Source organism: Solenopsis invicta, chromosome 5 (genome assembly GCF_016802725.1).
Source record: "Solenopsis invicta isolate M01_SB chromosome 5, UNIL_Sinv_3.0, whole genome shotgun sequence".
Taxonomy (NCBI): Eukaryota; Metazoa; Arthropoda; class Insecta; order Hymenoptera; family Formicidae; genus Solenopsis; species Solenopsis invicta.
The window spans coordinates 24,006,738-24,027,810 of record NC_052668.1 but is presented as its reverse complement, the minus strand read 5'-3'; the positions used below and the strand labels follow the sequence as shown (position 1 = coordinate 24,027,810).

At 33.8% G+C, this 21,073-nt stretch overlaps 1 protein-coding gene across 2 annotated transcripts; it reads left to right on the top strand.

The window, feature by feature from the left end:
- Positions 1-243: 243 nt before the first annotated feature.
- LOC105195234 (neuropeptides capa receptor) lies at positions 244-20,635 on the top strand. Of its 2 annotated transcripts, none has more exons than XM_026131003.2 (6): positions 244-988; positions 9,018-9,108; positions 9,972-10,189; positions 15,020-15,262; positions 18,514-18,856; positions 19,106-20,635. In XM_026131003.2, exons 1-6 carry the CDS (start codon positions 712-714, stop codon positions 19,359-19,361), a joined length of 1,428 nt encoding a protein of 475 aa, XP_025986788.1. In that variant the 5' UTR covers positions 244-711; the 3' UTR covers positions 19,362-20,635. The 2 variants fall into 2 exon arrangements, with proteins under 2 accessions (XP_025986788.1, XP_011158889.1); XM_011160587.3 differs by having other exon boundaries at positions 712-988; positions 9,990-10,189; positions 19,106-19,361.
- Positions 20,636-21,073: the final 438 nt, after the last annotated feature.

Genomic DNA, 21,073 nt, shown 5'->3' with positions numbered 1-21,073 from the left:
TAATTTCATTTGCAACTCATTGGCTCAGAATTACTTCTCGATTGTATTGCCAACGGCAAAGTATATGAGAGCCTTCGGATAAATCTAATCGATATCATCTAATTAGGAATTGCTCCAAGATATTGCCACGTCGTTTAGAACAATATGCATCGAATAGCTGGAATATTTTGCACGCGGCGACCAGCCGGAATTCTATTGGACGGGTGGCGCAGCGTGCTCTCTCGAGGGGGTTGAAGTTAAGGGTTGGATGCGTGGTGGATGGGCGCGTGGTCCGATAGCGAAGACCGAAGCGCTCCGCGGTCGTCACTTGTTCACGGTCTCTCGAGTGGAGAACTTTTCATCCCCATTATACATCTCTCACGCGTGTCGCGGCTATTTACTCCCGAGAAACGGGCGAGTTTTCAAAAATATCCACGAGATCGAGCGATCGAGATCGATCAGTGAGCAGCATTATTTTTGCGAGGAAAATAATTATGAATCAGTTAACGATTCGACGCTCGCGCGATGTTCGATTTGATGTGCAGAGAACGATCGACAATGATAAGTTTCAGTGCGTTGCTTGATCGGAGTTCAATGTAGTGTCGCAATCATGACTGTCAGAAAAAAGAGGAACGAGCCTCCTTATCCAGAATAGAATCGTACGGTGAATGGACAATTCGATCGGTGACATCATTACTAAGCTGTCGATCAGGCTGATGAAACGCGCAAAGTATGGAATTTTCGGACCGATATATCGTGAAGATCGACAACATCACGGAACTGATGAACCTGAGCGAGTCCGATTATCTGAAGTCGATCCTGGGGCCGAAACACCTGCCGCTGAAGCTCGTGTTACCGATCACCTTCGTCTACGTCGCGATCTTTGTCACAGGCGTGTTCGGCAACGTGGTCACCTGCATCGTTATCAGGCGAAATCCCGTCATGCAAACCGCCACCAATTACTATCTATTCAATCTAGCGATATCCGATCTGCTTCTCTTGATTCTCGGTGAGTTGAGGTTTCTTGCCAAAATTATCGTCTCTCTTCAATTACGAGTTTCTTCAATCTTAAATTGAAAAATATACAATCCCCAAGATCTTTTATGCTACAATAATGCATATCTATTATGCAAGATATTTTGTTATTTGATTCGCGTTTTGAGAAGATAAATAAATAATATTTATTACACAATATATTAAATTACTTAATAAATTAGTTGGATTTCGAAGGCCAATGTTTTAAAATTTATAAGATAACATAATAAAAATTTCTCTCACAACATACATTCAACAAGTGAATTTTGATTCTTTAGTATTTCAGTCATGTTCCATTTAAAAATTATTAATTGTATAATTAAAATTTTAATGTATTTTGCAACGTGTAAAGCATTAAAGTGTGACATTTGACAATTATATGACATTACAATTTGGTTAATTAATACTTAGCAACATTTATTAAATTAATTAATACATTCCTTATTTTTATAGTACTTTTATGTTCCCTAATTTAATTTTCTATTCGTAATAAATTATCGAATTGCGTAATATAAATTAATACTATTTATTTAAATTACCGAATATCCAAAATTTCTTTTAAACCGTTTAAAAACAATAAAATAACGCAAACTATCTGTTTAGACGATTAAATTATGTAGAATACAAAACTTCAAATATCTATAGAATAAAATTTTCTTACTTTTCTTTTCTTACTTACTGCCGCTTACAGAAAGTAAATTAGCACAAGTTGCTTCCTCAATTATAAACTATCGGAAAAATTACTTTTTTTCTCTGAAATTTAGTGCAATTTGCAGAGATTAAATCAGTAAAAGATTTTTTCTCGGAGATTACAGTAATCTCTTACTGCTTCAAAATTTTCTCTTCCTAACATGGTTTTATGTTACGCAATGTGCTCGACGGAAGAGATTGCCAGCTTCGCGCTGCGTCTGATTTATCTAGTCTTGCTCTACTTGACATCGTACGCGCAGCTAGAATATCAGCGAAAGTGTGACTCGTTTCGATCCGATATGCAGTTATACGCCAGTCTTTGTCTCTAAAGTTTTCCTATCCGACTTTTCCCATTGCTTTTGCTCCGTGTCGGAATTTCGTTCATCGCGGCAGCTTCACGCGTGGCATTCGTAATTCAGCTTTCGTTTTATTAAGCGCATTCTGTTGCCATTTCCAATTAGTTAGCCATAATTAAGCTTCACACAGTACGCTAATAATTACGTGGCCATCCAATCAACAATAATCGCATTAAGTGTTTATACTGGGCTTTCACGGTAACGGACTAATAAAGTGCAGAGAAAAACACACACGCGTAACGTGAATGGTTAATGACAATAATGGTTCATTGTACAAACGTTACTTCGTCGCGATCCGTTTTTGTTTATCGTCCGCTTTAATCAAGATTATTGTACTAATACTCGTAATGAGTTGGCTTTAGTTGGCAACGATTAATTTAATAAGCCATTGATATTTGTCGCGACCAAAACAGCGCGGCGGCGCACCTTGGACAGCCAAAGAATAGGCACATACATATGTCGCTGTGTTCTCTGAAACAAAGTTACTGTAACCTAACTATTGTATTGTCTCATCGCGCGGGCGATAATCATCATAATGAATCTCACCATGTACGCGATAACGAAGGTATACACCGCGCCGCGTCCTATTCATTACGTGTTAATTATACGATTGAGGGTTACATGCCAAGGATTAATTTCGATATTTTCGTCGCTGTATCGCGAATCGGCGTTTAAAAAATTTAACGCGCCGCCTTTTTATTTTCAACACTTTTGCGCCGATCAATAGAATACGTTAATTTAAACCGAATATAATCCACGTTTTAAAAGATTCGATATTTTTCATTGTGGCAACACGAATCAGCGTTTAAAAGATTTAACGCACCTTCTAGCTTTCTTCGACACTTTTGCATCGATTAATGTTATAGAATACATTAATTTAAATCGAATATTATCTACGTTTTAAAAAATTGAATATATTTAAACATTCAAACGCTATATATATCTGACTTTTTGTTGTCTTCATCATTCTGTTAAATTCTTCATCCGGTGTCGTACATACTTTTTGGGTTTAATACGCTTCCCTCACGCGAGTTGACCATCCATCACTCTCACATTCCGACGATGAACGTGGAGGAACTGCACCAATTTATTGCGAGTGACCGTTGAACGCTCGCCGACATCATCGGAGGACCGATAATCGTATTTCTTTATTATCACTCAGAAGTCTTTCGCAATAAGAATATTTCCCTCGTGTGTATTAAAGAGAAAATGCGGCAGTTTTATCAGACAATCTCAAACATCGCCAGCGTTTCCTTCACGCGGTAAATAAAATAGCGCCGCAATCTTTGTTCTTTCGTTTCCCTCTAATGTTTCTTTGACAAACGCTGTCTTGAACTTTAAACAGTTCATCGGTCAGGATTATGAGCAGATTAACCAACCCAAATATCGATTTACATAATATTACCTCTCAATGAATAAATAATCATAATCCATCATTAATGTAAAGCAAATATAATAAATTCATTAGAGAAAATATACCGTTTTCATTAACATAATTACTGATCTCCAAAATAAATGCAAATACGATATTATCGCTTTGATACTGAATACGAAAGAACACTTTGCTCTCTATTTCAATCGTCTTTCTTCCCAACTAAACGTTATGCCGTCGTATTTACATTTGTTGAAGCGAAAACCGGAAGATTCATAAATCAGCTTTATAAAAATGATAAATAGAAAAACATCTTTCTGATAGTACGGAACAGTTTGCACTTAGCACAAAATGAATACGTAAAAATAAGAAAATTAAATTATTTCTGATCTGTGAGGATTTCTGAACCTTTCATGTAAACTGAACCACTGACACTGCATTGTCTCTGTTCCCTTTGTTGTATAATCCGATACTTTCACTTCATAAACTCACAATCAGATATACAGCACTTTCGAACAATAAACGAACCAATTGTCTGTCGTGTTTGCAAAAGTGATTAACGATCACAGGCATTCAGATATTGCGAAACCATTATTTTATGTTGCGGATATACGCGAAAATATATGGTTCGGGTGATATTATTTTCTACTCCCGTCAATCCAATTTTTTGATTTATCAATATACGTGATAAACGATTCTTTTCTTCAGAGAGATTTCATATTAAAGATTTCAGGATTGCAATATTCTTTAGCAATTAACAACGAGCGGAGACTTTGCCTGTCGGATTTAGAAGACCAATTAATCAAAAATGAAGATAAACGAACATGCCGGCTCGTCGTTCGATAAGAATATTCCAGTATAACGAATGATTTCATTATTATCGTCGACTTCCGCAACTTTCCGATCCTTAAAATAGTATCGAACGACACTTTTTCTAACGGTACAATGAACGTCGATTTGCCTCGTAATTAACAACGGCGTAACGGTATCGGTCGGCAATAAAATACGATAAAAAAAAGCGCGCAGATAAGAAATACAAATAATCTAGTACTTTGCAATTAAAGTTACGCAGCCGATATTTGAGCTTGAATCCATCGCGCCCTTCGTTTTTTCCCGACCCTCTCGAGTGCCGAGCATAATTCTCTCCCGATAGCAGTCGAAGTTTCAAACATCGTTCGTGCTTAATGCAACCGGCGGCGGCGTGTCTCCTGATTGTTCGGCCTCATTTGATATACCATTTGCTTCCGTACTTCATGAATATCTCAAATGTGAGATTAATGCAAACACTAGTGAGCATCATAAACATTTTCGTATATGGATACTTCGAATCAAGTGAAAATCGAGCAAAAAATGTATTCCTCGAGGTCGTAGTGTATTATTCTGATCTGGCATAAAATTTCATGTTTTTCCATTTCATGTTTTTCCTCTTCAAAATCTCTTTTTTTTTCCCTTAAAAACGCAGGAAAAATTCGTACGCGCATAATAATGCAGTTGAAAATTAGATTGAATACTGCAAGAATACATTTTATAATTCTCACGATCTGATTAATAGGTAAAAGTAGCGAAACTTTTTAAACTCTCTCCAGCAAAGCTAGAGATCATCTTTAGATGAGCGTCGCGAAGATTGAGAATCCGGTTATGCTTAATCTACGTATCGGTGCGCCCTGGAAATTGCGAGAAGTGTCGCGAAAGTCATTTCGCAGCGGAAAAAAGCGGTGAACGAAGAACGACGTTGCGGAAAAGTCTCGTTTCTCATATAAATGCAAGAAACTTGTCTCGAACACGTACGTCTTCCGAATATCTATAGTCTAGCAATAACTCGTTTCTCGTGGCGTGACACTTGATAGAGATTCCGTGATATACAGGATGTCTTAGATTTGCCGGGTATGAGCTTCGACGCGAGCATAATGGTTGATTCACTAAAGTATAGCTCCAATTGATTCACCGAAGCTTAGTCCGTAGAAATCGTTTTATTTTCAGCATCCCGTAACTTAAGAGCCAGTCAAACATTTCTGCTTTTCGATTTCTCTGGCTAAAAGGATCGTCATCGAATCCGGGTATATATTACGCCCTATATATTGCATTTCGACGTGCTTCTTCAGACATCCACATATCAGATTGCCAAGAAAATACGAGAACTTCGTATCTAATAAGCTGCTATCTCGTAAGAAAAAAGAAACTGCAATTTTATAACGAGAATATCGCACAGACAGATCTCTTCGGCAGATCTCACTGCAACATTATGTTACAACTTACGTAATAAAAGAATACTTTTAGGATAAAAGAAATTAATTGAAAATTTAATTAAATGGCGAAAAAAAGGAAGATACTTATCTAAACACGACGAATCTGCAAGTTCTTTTATCTCTTTCTCGATATTTCCCCAGTGGAAAGAATGCAAAGAGGAGCTAACAAGAAACGAATTTTTATCAGTTTCACGTGAAGAAAGTTTGCTTCAAATTCACGTGGAAAGTTTCAAATTTACGTGAAGAGTTACGTTGTCCACGCGACTGAGCCCCGAGCTCCAAATTGTGAACTTAAATTTCTCAAATACGAATCTTCTAATAGCCTCATTAATAATGGGCTAATAAGGACGCATCATTGAGCCTAGTAAAAGCCAATGTCTATGCGAGAACACGTTCTATCGCGTGATTTGAGGATTGTCACGTACTCGATATTAACCGCGAGTTAATGGGTTTTGTGCTCTTCGAAGTCGGATAAAACGTACGACTCCGCGCGATGCAGCTAATGCAATTCCGCCGGGCCTTCGATTAATTAAGATTTACAACGATCTTGCATCGACGTTTGATTGCCCGCGCAAGTATCTCAAATAATTGAATGAAATCCAATAGAAACAGCACTAATGTAAGTCTAATCTATACGAACGATATGCATCAAGCTTTATTACGTTTGTTTTGCCCATACGTTGTTTTTTTATCTTTCGATGGCAATGGATTTAGTAGAATCCTTAATTAAATTGTCTCCTTAACACGTGCCGGATCAATTTTATATAATTTGTTCACCATATAATAATATATGTTGCTTTTCAAATAAATGTTTAATAAAAGTATTTTTATTCTGTATTGCAATTTGTATACTACATCTTTTTTCATTTATATCAATATTTTTTTATAATTTTTTATGTCTTTGTACAATATATATTTTTTCACATATAATCATGCCGCGTATGTCGCAGAATATATCAACAAAAAACAAAGTAAACGATGCGCAAGTAAATATACTGGAACACGGAAAGTTTGAAATAGTTTGAGGGTTTGAAATTAATGAAAAAGAAACAAATTTAACGCGATATTACAGAAGTAAAGACTCTCTGAATTTTTAATTTAAAAGTTTCCAGTATTTCAGAATCGTTTGATGTTGTAATTTGTGCGGTTTACTTTCTGACGCTAATTACATTAAGAAAAGTATATTTAAGTATCTTTCATTTAATAAAAACTATCAAAAATTAAAACATGCGATGGGAATATATTTATTAATGTATATTGTATATACACTATCAGCTGTCGATCGCGAATATCATGTATTGGGATTTGACCAAAGCTTTAATGGCACGGTATTAACGCCGGCCGCGGGAAGCTAAAGCTTTCACCATCCAATCATGTCGTTATTTTACGATGCATTTTAGCGACATTCGATACAAGGTATCGGAATAAATCGTTAAATAAAACGTCGCCTTTCACATACTGTTCTCTTGCATAATTCATGAACGTTTTATATATCTTTGGAATCCATAAATAAGTATATCGGAAACCTCGACATCGCCACGCAAAACGAATAAGAAGTGACGCAAACGGTATCAGATGGTGTAGAATATATTAAATAGATATTAAAATAAGATTTATTCTTTGCCATAAGGAGTGACTTGTCAAATAAGCGGTAGAATATCGCCTCCTTGCATTTTGTCATATATACCATTAATATTTATTATATCAAATCGTTACATAGAAACGTCAGTTTTATATTTTTTAATGTGTTCTCCGAGAAAACAAGCAAAGTAATTCACCTGAAGCGTTACAATCTATCTTTTACATATTAAAAAAGGATTTGATAATAATATGATCAAGTCTGTGTATGAGAGTTACACTTATGAGAGTTACACTTTGATAAAATCATTTTAATTAAATGTTTGGTTAATATAATCAAATATTTAGTAACATTTAGTAACCGTCTCATTATTATATAATTATATTTAATTGAAATTATTTTATCAAAACTTGATTATTATTACTAAACTCCTTTTTTCAGTGCAAATTATTAAAAATAAATGACGCAAATAAATTCTTTTTAGTTTTGAAATTTGATTAGTTTAATTTTTATAGGATAAATAGAATACACACTATCTGCTCTTTTCTTTCTTAATTACAAAAGATTATAGATTGTTTTTATGGCATAGTCAACAGAGTATAAAATAAAATAATATCATTTACTGTAAAAAGTTGCAAACATTTCGCAAAATATACTCCAATTTTTGCGAAATGTAAGAGAATTATGTCATTTTAACATAATATGTAACAAACAAATGTACGGGAAAATATTCATGTTTATTTTAAGGTAAATTTTTAATCCAACATTTGTATGCAACGACCAGATGTAACAAACGATATAAATCAGGTGTATTCCACGGCTGGTAAGCGTAAAAAAAATATAAGGAGCATTTCATGCGCAGTATCCCCGGTCACAAATAACGCGTAGCGAGTCATGAAATAATTTGCAGCGACAGGTAATTGCTGCACTGCTTGTAAACACCATTAATACCGGAATCTCAGTTGTTATCACGCAAGAAAAAATGTAGCCCAAGGTTTTTGCTTGGGATATCATTATTCTAAAAATACCTTTTTTATTGTAAATAAAAATAATGCACGTGATCTTTAGCGCATTTCATGGGATTTTTAATCGTTACAAATCTGTTACAAGATGTAATTATTACGAAAACTCTCGTAAAGAAAGTTTTGAAAAATTCTCTTTTGTAAAAAAAGTAAATTTACAAAACAATCGTAAGTTTCAATAACGACAATTGATTCATAGTGAATTCATCGAAGCGCGAAATTATGACGCGAGTTTTACTCTACTCTGCTTTGTAATTAGTGATTGGTCGCAAGGGGTGTGTTTCTCTGCATAAATTATATTATGACAATTAAATCTCCGATTCAACCTGTGCTTTTCGTTTACGTGTACTCATTGTGATTCATTTACTAGCTGTACTATATAGCTTTTAACAAAGAATCTATTATTATTCTGAAGCTTGAATGTCTCTTGAGACTGTTCTATTTGCAAATTGCAGAAATTTCACATCTTTTGTGTATCGATGAAGGTAATTAATGATCCCAGAGAGAAATGCATAAAGTAAAATTCTGCAAGCGATTATTTTGTAAACCTTTTTGTTCCGTTGTAAAATTTTTTCAAACAGAGTTTCGCAAAATAGCAGCACAAAAATAACAGACATAAATCATACACAATTTCTCTCTTTTCAACCCTCCCGATCTTTTCTCCTAATTCATATTTGCGAACTTACACACATGACGTAATAACCGATCTATATAAGATAATATCTCTTTTACTTCCAGGATTGCCTAACGAATTAAGCGTGTTTTGGCAGCAATATCCATGGACACTTGGAGTGGGTTTGTGCAAGATACGAGCGTACGTTTCAGAAATGTAAGTTCAGTTAATAAAAAGCTATCGAAAAAGGAAATAAAATAAAAATGGAGTAAAAAATAATAGTATAAAATAGTATAAAAATTAATAGTTTAATTACGAACTCTATATCATGATTTCCAATGTAACGCAATCATAATTTATATTTTATTACACGCAGTGAGAAGAACGATAAAAGAAAATAAATGAACTATGCCGTAAGTGAATGGACAAATTTTGTTAAAGTTCTTGGTTAGTTAACAGAATAAATTGTATTCCAAAATAAATTTCTCAGGTAATTATGCTAGGCAATATAGAAGATGCAAAACAAATGCACATACTATAATATGTAACTGTAACATAAATTAGCATTACACACAAAACTTAAACTATTATCCGAAACGCGTTTGATTATTTTACATTTAGCTTACACATGAGATGTTTCTCTCATGTAACAACCTTAAGAAATGCGTGAGAAAGGAGCACACACTAATGAGATCTTGCGGCAATTATATAAATACAAACGCAAATTTATTTTCAAATAATCTTCCCTTTCAAGAAGCGCTACGAAAGCTCGTTACTTTTCCCCTATTACAGATATATTTTTTACTCGAAAAAATTCTGTATAAATATATATTAATAAAATTTAGAAATACTTTACAATTTAATTTGCGTTTCAGAATATACAATAATAAGTTTAAAGTACGGTTTCACAAGTATTTAATTATATATTTAAAAAAATACTTTACTAAGAAAATGTTTAAATATTTGAAAATTTAGACAAAAGAGAGTAGAAATATATGTTATAAAATAACACAATTTTTTAAAAACACTAACTTCGTATAAACGAAGAAATCAGCGTAATGACGCGACTACAAAACTAGTTCGTACGTTTGTTTAAGGTCGTCTTACGTGTCGGTGTTAACGATAGTGATATTCTCGTTGGAGAGGTACCTAGCTATATGCCACCCCTTACATTTGTATGCGATGAGCGGACTGAAACGACCTATACGATTCATCTTAGGCGCCTGGTTACTGGCTCTCATTTTCGCTCTACCCTTCGCCGCTTACACCACCGTGAATTACATCGAGTATCCGCCAAGTAAGTATCTCTTGTATAATAACTTATCCACTTGTACTCGAGTGTTCGTGATTAGCAATATAAATGCCATAAGTAAGTTTTCAAATCTTTCATGAGGATCGATATAAATATTGCCGATAGCGCGAAGTATAAAATAAATCTGAATGATTCGTAAAAATTTCTATTATTTCTATTTATAATTATATACATAGGTATACTTTGCAGAATATGAAAAGTGTGTATTTGCAAAATCTATGGTTCGTAAAATTATAAAAAGAATTCTGACAAATTATAAATTATCTGAAGTAGGCTGAAGTTAATGTGACCATGTAACCGAGCATTCTTGGAAGGCTTGAAATTGCCAAATCCGTATTAACAAATCTGAGCCCCCGAGGGAGAATTTAAATCACAAATTTTTATATATTAAGTTAAATAGACACAGAATAATACTGGAATTCTGTTTTAATTTTCTTTTTCGAGCCTTTCTCTTTCTTTAATTGCCTCTTGTCCCCTCCGTCTTTGATCCTCTTGTCGGAACTTTCTCGTGACTTCTTTGATCCTTCTTCAATTCTTTTTAATGAAGCTTAAAAGAGACCAAACCTCCTTTCATCTTCTCATATTCCCTTACTTATATTTCTTGATTCATTTTTCTTCGTTTTATCGATTATCCTTGTTGATTTTTCCTCTTATCCTTCTAAATTTTCGCATTTTAATTTTATAATTTACCACTTGTAATCCACTTTTTGTAATCCTTTGAATCTCCTTCATCAATACTTTTCTTCGATCTTTAATTTTCCTTCGTATCTTTCTACAATCTTTTCATTTTACTCAATCTCTATTCATCAATTTTCTAAATTTATCTCGATCTTTTTTGTATTTATTCCTTTTTCTATTTTTATTTCAGTTTCTTCTGTTGCTATTTACAGTTGAGAGAAATCGTGTTTATTAGTCTTTCAAGGCAAAGTAATATGTTAATTATATAGGAATCATTTGAGGCAAGGGAATAGATACATGAACGTGGCGAGTTTGCGATCTGCATGTAAATATGGCTAGTCTATTTGCTCACCATGAATACGCTCACACACCATGCGGACTATCGACGAGTAAACTTGTTCGAAGCAAACGCTAGTCCAATCATTCCTGCGCATTTTTCACCAGTTTCCCGATTTCAACGATCGTGGAGACAGTGAACCATTTAAACAAGAATGCTTTCTTTTTTCGACAGCATTTTTCATAAAAAGATGCAAACTAGTCGTGTAAAAAATAAATTGATAAAAAGTTGGAAAATAAATAAATACAAATTAATATATATATTGCTCTTTTGATAATAATAAAACAATATATTAAAATGACACCATCAATTTATCACTTAATTTTAGTAATCAATATCAAAACCAATTCTGCATGGTTATGAGGTTCTGCATTGCAAATAATTACTGAAGTTATCACGAAGCTTCATAATTAAAAAACAAAATTAAAATCGATGCTGCGCAAGGTAAAGAGAGAGTCAGATAGAGTCCATTAAGTCCCTTTGACACAGAAATGGGAAAGATTAATTAAAAGTTAACTAAATTACGGAAATTTCACGGCAAACCTGTTTGCATCAAAAATTAGTAATAAAAGCAAAAGATAAGATCGTTTAGCTTATGTCTCAATCACGAAACAGGATCACATTCTGCCGAAACCATTTCGAATATGCAGAGTATACAATGAATTTTATGTAACGGAAACGGAAATAGCCATTCAAACTGTAACACGTATAATAGTGTAAAATACCTCTGCAGTCGCATGAATAAGTCAAAATAATTTGAATTTATGAGACAGATTTTCACTGAATCAACGTGACAATTATCCCCGAATGTCATCGCAACACTACGTACACATTTTAAGTTCTATACAACGTAGATTGCAAAGTGTTGGATTAGAAAGACGAGATGAAAGATACAAAGTTTTCAATCTCAAAATTAAAGATTGCCTTTAAAGTTTCCTTACGCGTATCTATTTATTTATTTGTACTTAAATAAGTTTAAATTAGTTCCTACTAGTATTCATTTATTGTAAGTTTTATCAAACGCAATCGTAAGTCAGTGAAGTTCAATCCCTTACGAATATCAGATATGTTGAGAAAACATCTTCTCTATTTTGGAATTCGCTTGCATCGCACTGCAGAGTTTTAGACGAATCTAGAAAGAAAATCGAGACAGATTCTTACTTTTTACGAAATACAAAAGCTGTTGGGCGCGTCAGGCGCAGCAACGTGATAATGTCGAACGCGGACATCGTTCGAAAATTCAGTGAGAAACCGACGTCGCGCCTGATGACGATATATTAAGCGCATGCAATTATATCGCACAAAGAGAGGCCTTCCATCGGCCGATAAATTGCGTTAAATCGTCAGAGAAATTTATCGTTTGACGGCAAATACTTAAATCTGGCAACATTGAGAAAGAGACACGTATTTCGCATGTAAACTGAATAATTTTGCCGATTGCCTTTTACCAATCGTATATAATTTGTGTTGATAAAACAAATAAATATACATGACTTCGTGAATTATATACAATTCGGCGATCGCGGACTTAATACTACGATGCAAAAAAAATAATGATAACATTAAAAATATATGTTCCATATATTTTATTTATATTCATTAACTTTAAACTTAGTTTAACTTACTTTTTATCTTTTTCCAATTCTTAAAACGAACAAAAAGAGGTACAGAGTTAGTTAAACGGAAATTAATATAAATTAATGAAAATAAACATTAGACACTTTTTACGCAAAACTAGCATAAAAAAATTAATTATATTAATGATAGCATTATTCGTCAAGTGCGCGAATGTGTCTGTACAAAATTTAATTTTTGTGACTTTTATTAATTTGCTGAAATACATCGTCTTAAATGGTAGCAATTTGTAATCTTTACGGCACACCTGATATGCACCATTAAGATTATAAATCGCTGTAATTGTTACCTACTTATGTCTTAGAGGTCGTCCATGTTAATGTCACGTTTGATATTTCACGTAACCAGATAACGAAGCTCATTTCAGACGATATATAATTCTTTTCAAGTTTTAGAATGGGAACTTTTACGTTGTTTATATTGTGTATGCACATTTTAAAATTCACTTTAAACAATCTATAATTCGTGTCAAAATTACAGGAATTAAATTAATTATTAGGTATTTATATAAGCAATTCTCGACACCCAATCAAAGAAATTTTTAAATTAAGTAAAAATATTAAAGATAGATGATGTAAATAATAGGTATTAATATTTGTGTAATAATTTTAAAAGATTCTTCTTCAATTTTTTAAATAAACGCTTTTCATGTTACAAGATAAATAAAATTATAAAGTAAAAGTCTATCTCTCCTCTAAATCTTTTACAAATTATAAATTGATTAAAGCAATTTTATATTCAAAACGGAATAAGACAAATTAATTTTTTATATATGTAATATTATAATAAGATAATCAAATTTTAGTTCCGGGATAATTTAAAGCAAATTATGTATTATAATTTTTCAAATCTTTATAATTTTGTTCTAAAAATTAAATTTAAATCAATTTTATAAATCAATTATTTATACGTTTCATAAACTTATTTGCAAAAATAGCTTTTCTTATTTCCATGTAGTGTCTACATAATCATAAAACGTGTTAATTATTATTTGAACTTGCATATTCAACCAAATCCGCTCAAAATATTTAAATACGTTTTACACACTGCACAGATAAGTAGTTATTCAATCGCAAATTAATTAATTAGGATATATTATAATGTTTCTGTGCTGATATGATTTAAAGCTTTTAATCCGACAATTGCAATATGCAGCTAAAAGATTATAACAAAATTCCATTTGCAAGGGAATTTATGTTCTAGATTATTGGATATTAATAAAATCGCCGTATCTCCTCAAAATTGGATTAAAGTCTTTTAATAATTTGTGGCTGTCTGCGATTGTTATGTCCAGATTTTTATCATTCATATAACTGAAATAAACTTTATAAAGAAATACCATTGTTCAAAACAAAAGTTTTAATTTCCAACAATTCTATATGCCTATATGCTATGAATTTTTCATTTAAATATGTATGCACGACATGATTCCAATACTATACTAAAAAAAGATTAAATATAAAATGTATTGAGCAAAATAATGCCAAATATTTATTTCATATAACCAAAAATAACTTTATTTTTGGTCTTACAAATTAAAACTTTGTGGTTTTATAAAAAAGTTTTAAACCTGTCCTAACTAACAAGGAGAGCTCCCCTGACTCTGAAATTTAAAAAAATTATGAAACTTTGGCATAGACGATATCCTGACATGTAGTAAACAATTTTTCTTTCCTACCCGAATTCACTATGAAGATTAACCCATTTCTCATTTTTACTTTATTATTCATCGACAAAAAGATATAGAACAAAATTTTAAAAAGAATATTTATTTCTTGTAACAAAATTTATCAATTAGGAAACTCATCAATTGTATAAAACATTATATAAAATATAAAAATAAAAACAGGAACAATATAACATTCTCAATATTCTGATATTTTTATGGCTTCTTTACAATACTGTAAGGGCTTCTTTTCGGTAAAAAAAAATTGTTTATTATAAGTCAGAATATTCTCTCTGTGTACTGCCAAAGTAATAATTCATAATTTTTTTTAATTTTCGAGCTGGAAATTTTTTCTTGTTAGTATTACCAAGTGGCAATTAATTATTAAACTAATTTTATTTTATTTTATTATTAGAAAGAGAGAAAGAGAGAGAGAGAGAGAGAAAGAGTACAGAAAATGATAATAAAAGTTTTGAAGAAGTACATATTCTGTTTTCAGGATCGGGTCGTCATTCCGAGGAGTCGGCAATGTGTGCCATGTTGTTACCTAACATGCCCAAGTTTCCGCTTTACGAGCTCAGCTGCCTCATATTCTTCCTCGTGCCGATGTTGTCGATAGCAGTGCTTTACGTGAGGATGGGCCTGCGAATACAAAGCAACGGTCTCGGGCGCAGCATCGAGGGCTCCGTTCACGGAGAGACGAGGCAGGCTCAATCGCGAAAAGCCATCATCCGGATGCTCAGTAAATTTCCGTCTTTTTCACAACATCACTATGCCACATTCGTACGAAGCAACACGGGCAAACGTGCAGTAGAACTCGCGTGTGACGCGTCCCTCCGAATTTATTTCATCGCGCTAACACCGCGTTGTATTACGATAAGTATTCCCGAAAGGCACTATGTTTTATAAATCACACTGATGTGATGGAATTTCGTATTTCCGCATGCCGCGTAGATTTGTTTCAATGGTATCATTATTATTGGAAACAAAATCGAAGGACCCTACAGTCACCTAGGGTGATTTTAACGTCCCCAACTGTCTGACAAGGGAAATCCGCCAGCAGTGCATCACCGATTTTAATACAATTTTATGGATGTGTAATATTCACTCACACATTTACTACAGTAAAGCCGTAAGTTGCAAAAATTAGGCATTTTCGAGAAAATAACGATTAAATATTTGCAGCACCTATTGTATAATACCGTTACAGCTTTTAGCTTTTTTATTAAGTCTAGAGAAAAAATAAAACAATAATAAAACTGTCTTACTCGAGGACTGTTGTAGGTATAACGATTTTCCTAACGCTACGCCGTTAACTCAACAATGGTTCTTCTGTAACGTTAATTGATAAATCTTGTTACAAGAAATAAATTTTCTTTTTAAAATTTTGTTCTATCTCCATTTGTTGATGAATAATAAAATAAAAATTAAAAAAATGGGTTAATTTTCAGAGGTTGGTTTTATCTCTTCAGAGTGAATTCGGTCAGGAAAGAAAACTTGTTTACTACGCGTCAGAATATCCTCTATGCTATGGTTTCATAATTTTCTCAAGAATACCTAATTTTCGCAACTTACGGCTTTACTGTAGTAAATGTGCAAATGAAAATTTTATTAAAACCGATGATGCACTGCTGACGGATTTTCCTAGTAAGAAAATAAAGCTCAGTCGTAATATCTTTTTTTTTAATTTTCTTTATTAAATTTCTTATTAATTAATCTTTTCTTACCTTTAATTGAAGTGTAAAAATCATCCCAAATGAACGTTTATTACGCAACAAAAAACTATAGACGATTATTCTCGAGTTAAACTCAACGAGCAGTAAACGTAACTTTTAAAATAATCATGCTGCAAAAGAGATCGCGTTTTATAAAACTAAAATTTTCATAATTGCAGGTGAAACATATGGAAACTTTATCTGAGAAGAGTAAAAAAAAATTTGGTAAAAAGAGTGTGCGCCGTTACAGTTTTCTTCCGTTACATAAATCTTGCTCAGGCGTATGTACCTCGATATTTTCAATGTGCGATAAATTGCAGGGGGTCATATTCACAAGCGCAGTTTTCAAGAAAATAGTTATTACGGAGGTGTCAAAATTCCATGCGGTAACCACATGGTTTTCATTTTCGCCGGTGCGCACGTTTCACGAACGGTAGATCGTAAAATAGACGTCAAAGGTTTATAAGGTACTGACGTAATATCGGATAGTTTCCAGCCCGACAATCTGTCGATCCAGAATTCTCACTCTTCATCAATCTCACAGAGACATCCGGCTGAAAGTTTTTACCCTTTGTTATTATAATATCATGATATTTTTTTCCCTTTCTTTATGAAGCACTTGAATGCATCTCCTTCAGTTGATGCAATCTAAAGTTAGACTTGCAATTTATCGGCTATTATAGCAATGAAAAATGTATCCGGCGTCGATAAAAAGAGCAATGCTTGCATAACACGTAATTTTCTTGATTTCCAGAGATACTTAATATTCGCGGAATTTTAAATATTATTCCTTGTTGCGAGTAGGATGAAGAATGTTATTCCTGAAACAGTTCTTTTTAAAAAGAAATGAAGGTACTGTCGATCGCGGCCATAAGCTAGCATTCTTTTTAGATTTTTGGCATCTTCAATTTCTCATTGAATACATTCAGGAAGAAATGCTCACGTCAGAAGAATAAATCTAAATATTAGAAAACGTTAAAGTACGAGGTACTGCGGGCAAAATATATAAAATTCTTTTATTAAATTTTACACGCGCTTGACCATTACCTGCAAATCTCTCTCTCTCTCTCTCTCTCTCTCTCTCTCTATTTAACAAAATTTATTATTTAAATTCTAATTAAAATTAAATTAGATTTAAATACTTAATACAATTACTTTTTCAGTTTTATTACCCTTGAAAGAATATTTTCCTTTTATGTAAGCGTCACTCGTTCCCAACAATGAATTAATATCATTCTTCTATGTCGGCCTTGTAAACCTTCATGCAAAATATTCTCGCGAAGATAGATAACACAGAGTCAATTGCAACATCGATTAATCATCAAGCTGCTTCTGTTTTCCCCGTTGACCATAAAGATAACGCGGCGCTATTAAAACCTATAAGGTTTCGTGCATCGCAAATTCGCCGATTCACGGTAGCAAAATATCGCTCGCAAGGCATTCAAGCGTGACAATGTAATAAATTATGCACGTGAGAACTTGTCTCGCACGTGACATAGCAAAAGTGTCATTTAAATTTCCACGAATACAGCTGTCGGTCCCATGTTTTTCTCAATTTTCACCGCTTCGCATAAATTCTCTTATTCGGTGTATAGTTCTGAATCCTTCGCCATAACGTACTTTTTATTATAAACAATTTGAAATATACTCGACGGTAATAAATATTGAATTCCTTCCATTTCTGATGTTTCCATAAATATCATTCTATTTGAAATAGAGAGCACAGAGGACACATATATTTTTTTTATCACGTGAATATATTTCCATAATCAATACAAGGAACCAATAAAGCAACATTTCCATGTCTGCATTCGTGACAAATGACCGGATATCACGGAATAGAGATCAATGAATTTGTATTACAGGTGACATTTTTCTCTCGGGGTATACCTGTACCAAGTATATTTTTAAAGTCGCAAAAATCTTGTAACAAATAATGATTTCGACAAAACAAAGCATTCGGAGACACTCTTGTCTTTTTACGTTAATTTCACGTTTATGTATTAACATTTTATTTGATCATTAATTTTTTTCCAACGAGCATCCTATTTCAAGAAACATTTAATTTAAAATTTTATTAGCAAGTTGTTTAATCAGTCTTAAAAGTCAAATTTGTTTTCGATAAGTCAAAATTAAGTAAGAGTTACACTCAAGCTTTTATATCATTCTCGATAATCCCTCCCCCCTTGGGAGAGCGCGGAGCTCCTCGTGCATTCTCCATGAAGTGGGGACCACGATACCTACGATACCGAAAGATACCGATGGCTTCATTCCACAGGTGCGGTCGTGATAACATTTTTTATCTGCTGGGCGCCCTTTCACGCTCAGCGCTTAATGTACGTGTATCAGGTGTCAGCCTTCGACGACATTAACGAGTGGCTGTATCCGCTGGGCGGTTGCCTGTACTACTTCAGTACCACCGTGAACCCGATCCTGTACAACGTGATGAGCGCCAAGTATAGGTTGGCGTTTAAGAAAACGCTGTACTGCTCACCGACGAGCCCCACTATCACGAGGGACGACCTCAGCAGCATGAAAGATAGCACGATATACGGATGCCCGTCCAGAAGAGGGTCTCAGGTGGTTCGCATAAGAAGTGTACACTATCAACGTAGCATTAGGTAAGCGTTAATGTAACGCACATAAAGGTACCCCTCCTCCCTCTCTTCGCTATCAATCCTATGAGAACCGAGATTATTCGTTTATCACAGAAAAGAAGGTTTTGAAGGTTTCGTTTCGAAATATAAACATTTACTGACAGCTACATTTAAATTCTCGTTACTAATTATTTCAAAACTCGACTTGGCAAGCGGTCCTTGTTGTCTATGCAATTATAATTAGAACAAGCGCGATTTTCTTTTTATTTTCAGATGCAACGTGTCGCACGCGAGCGCGATGCTTCGTTCGCCTATAAGACTACGTTACGACGACGAGGATGACGACGCGAGCCACGTTTGCGACGTGGACAGAATGTCGTGCGACGTTCTCAGTCCTGACATCCAGCCACAAGATACAAAGAGATCCTCCTTCGTCGCGCATTCAAGAAACGGCGGAACAACATATCGGTCGAGTGAAAAAACGAGAGATAGCGTCTCACCGATCACAGCAAACGAGACGTGTATCTGATCCCCGGTTTATCCCCGCGGGAAAAAGAAGTGCTGCGCGAGGATCGTAAGAACCACTCGCGTCCTCAATAAGAAACTACCGTGTCGCTTTCGCATACGCGATGAGACTCACGCGCACTATCCAGCATTAAACTTCCAGAGACAGACGTGTCGCGTTGTCCTCCCCGAGGAGCGTATCCGTAGAGAAGACGAGGAATCAAGTTTTGTGGAAAGTTGCGTTTGAAAATGACGTTTCGCAAACTCTACACAAGCGAAATTGTAAAGTGTTTGTGACGAACGATATGTCGAACTAAGAAAAATCTAGTATTACTAAGTTATATTTGTTTACTGCAACATTGAACGTTATCTTCAATAAAGATTTCGCGAAGTTAATCGAATTCCGCGCGAAATTAAATGAATGAATTAATTGATATGAGGTACACTTCGTGTAAATTGCACTGATAAAGAAAATATATAAATGGCGAAATACCAAGACGAAATTTAATCTGATAGAACGCAAATAAAGCTTGTAATCAGTGTGTGCAATTCTAAGTGCAGAAGACTGGAAGAAAAGCGACGTGAAGAGAAGAAAACGTATTGCTGGATGTTTCAGAGTTCAACAGATAATTGATGAACATTATGTTAATTAAAAGATTTTTCAAAATCTTTTAATTATAATGTTACAAAATATTGATGAGATCGTGTATTTTTTTATTTTTATAATTTTTCAATAATTATTTTATAAATAATTTTAAAAAATATAAACTTTAATTTACATGTAAAATATATTCATTTAACATTTTATTTCTACGTAATAGTAGCAGTAATAGTAATCAAAACGGATGGAACTACGTCAATCCCTATAGAGGTCACCTAGATTTAAAGAGTTCCTCTGTGACTACCATTTCTTTTTCCTTAGGCTTAGTAGAGACAGATTGATCCTTAAGCCTAACACAACCTCCAGATTTCTTTAAGGTTTGGCCTCAGGTTCTTAGCTTTACGCCCTAGTTAAATATAAGCCAACCATAACCATAACCTTGTATTTGCGATACTAGAAATCAATCCGAGATTTCGGACAGAAACAGAATCGAATTAGTTAGTTGAACGAATTGTTCAAATGCGATTAGTCAATTCTTTTTCTATCCAAGATCTCGAACCAATTTTTATCATCGTGGATACAAGACATATCTCAGGTTTCCTTGCCGTAAGTCTTTGGAAAATATAAATGTCAGCAGTCTCGACAAAGGCAACTCTCAATAGTTTGTCATTGTCTTTTATGCGAGAAATGACGATCAATTAAGAAATCTGATATCTTCTAGGTGGATTTATATAAACCTGAATCTGACAGAAAATATTTGCGTAATATAAACAATAAAAAAAAACTCTTGAGAATAAAACTGCCACTCAAATAATTTTTTTAAAACAATTTTATTTTTTTAAGTTATGTTATCTCTTTTTACGTTTAATGGGATTTCCTGACTGTGCATCGAGTACTATATTTCATGATCCATTAAAAACACTGATTCTTGTCTTGGTAACTCTATTTCGTTTCTCTATTTCGTCATTCATAGAATTTCTTTGCGAGGTAATGGAAAATTCTATTAACGCTTCGTCTGCGTTTGACAATTGTTAGATTGTCGCACTGCACAAGTGTGAAAAAGCTACAAAGAGTGCACGAAAAAACGAATGATCTCGACACAATAAAAGGACATGAGCGACGTGTCGATGGGGGAC

What these genes read in the sequence shown, in the direction of transcription:
- LOC105195234 (XM_026131003.2), top strand. Translation starts at nt 712, where the DNA reads ATGGAATTTTCGGACCGATATATCGTGAAGATCGACAACATCACGGAA. An exon ending in CGAGCGTACGTTTCAGAAAT is followed by an intron (nt 9,109 to 9,971) that starts GTAAGTTCAGTT and finishes CTACAAAACTAG; the next exon opens with TTCGTACGTTTGTTTAAGGT. An exon ending in CACTATCAACGTAGCATTAG is followed by an intron (nt 18,857 to 19,105) that starts GTAAGCGTTAAT and finishes TTTTATTTTCAG; the next exon opens with ATGCAACGTGTCGCACGCGA.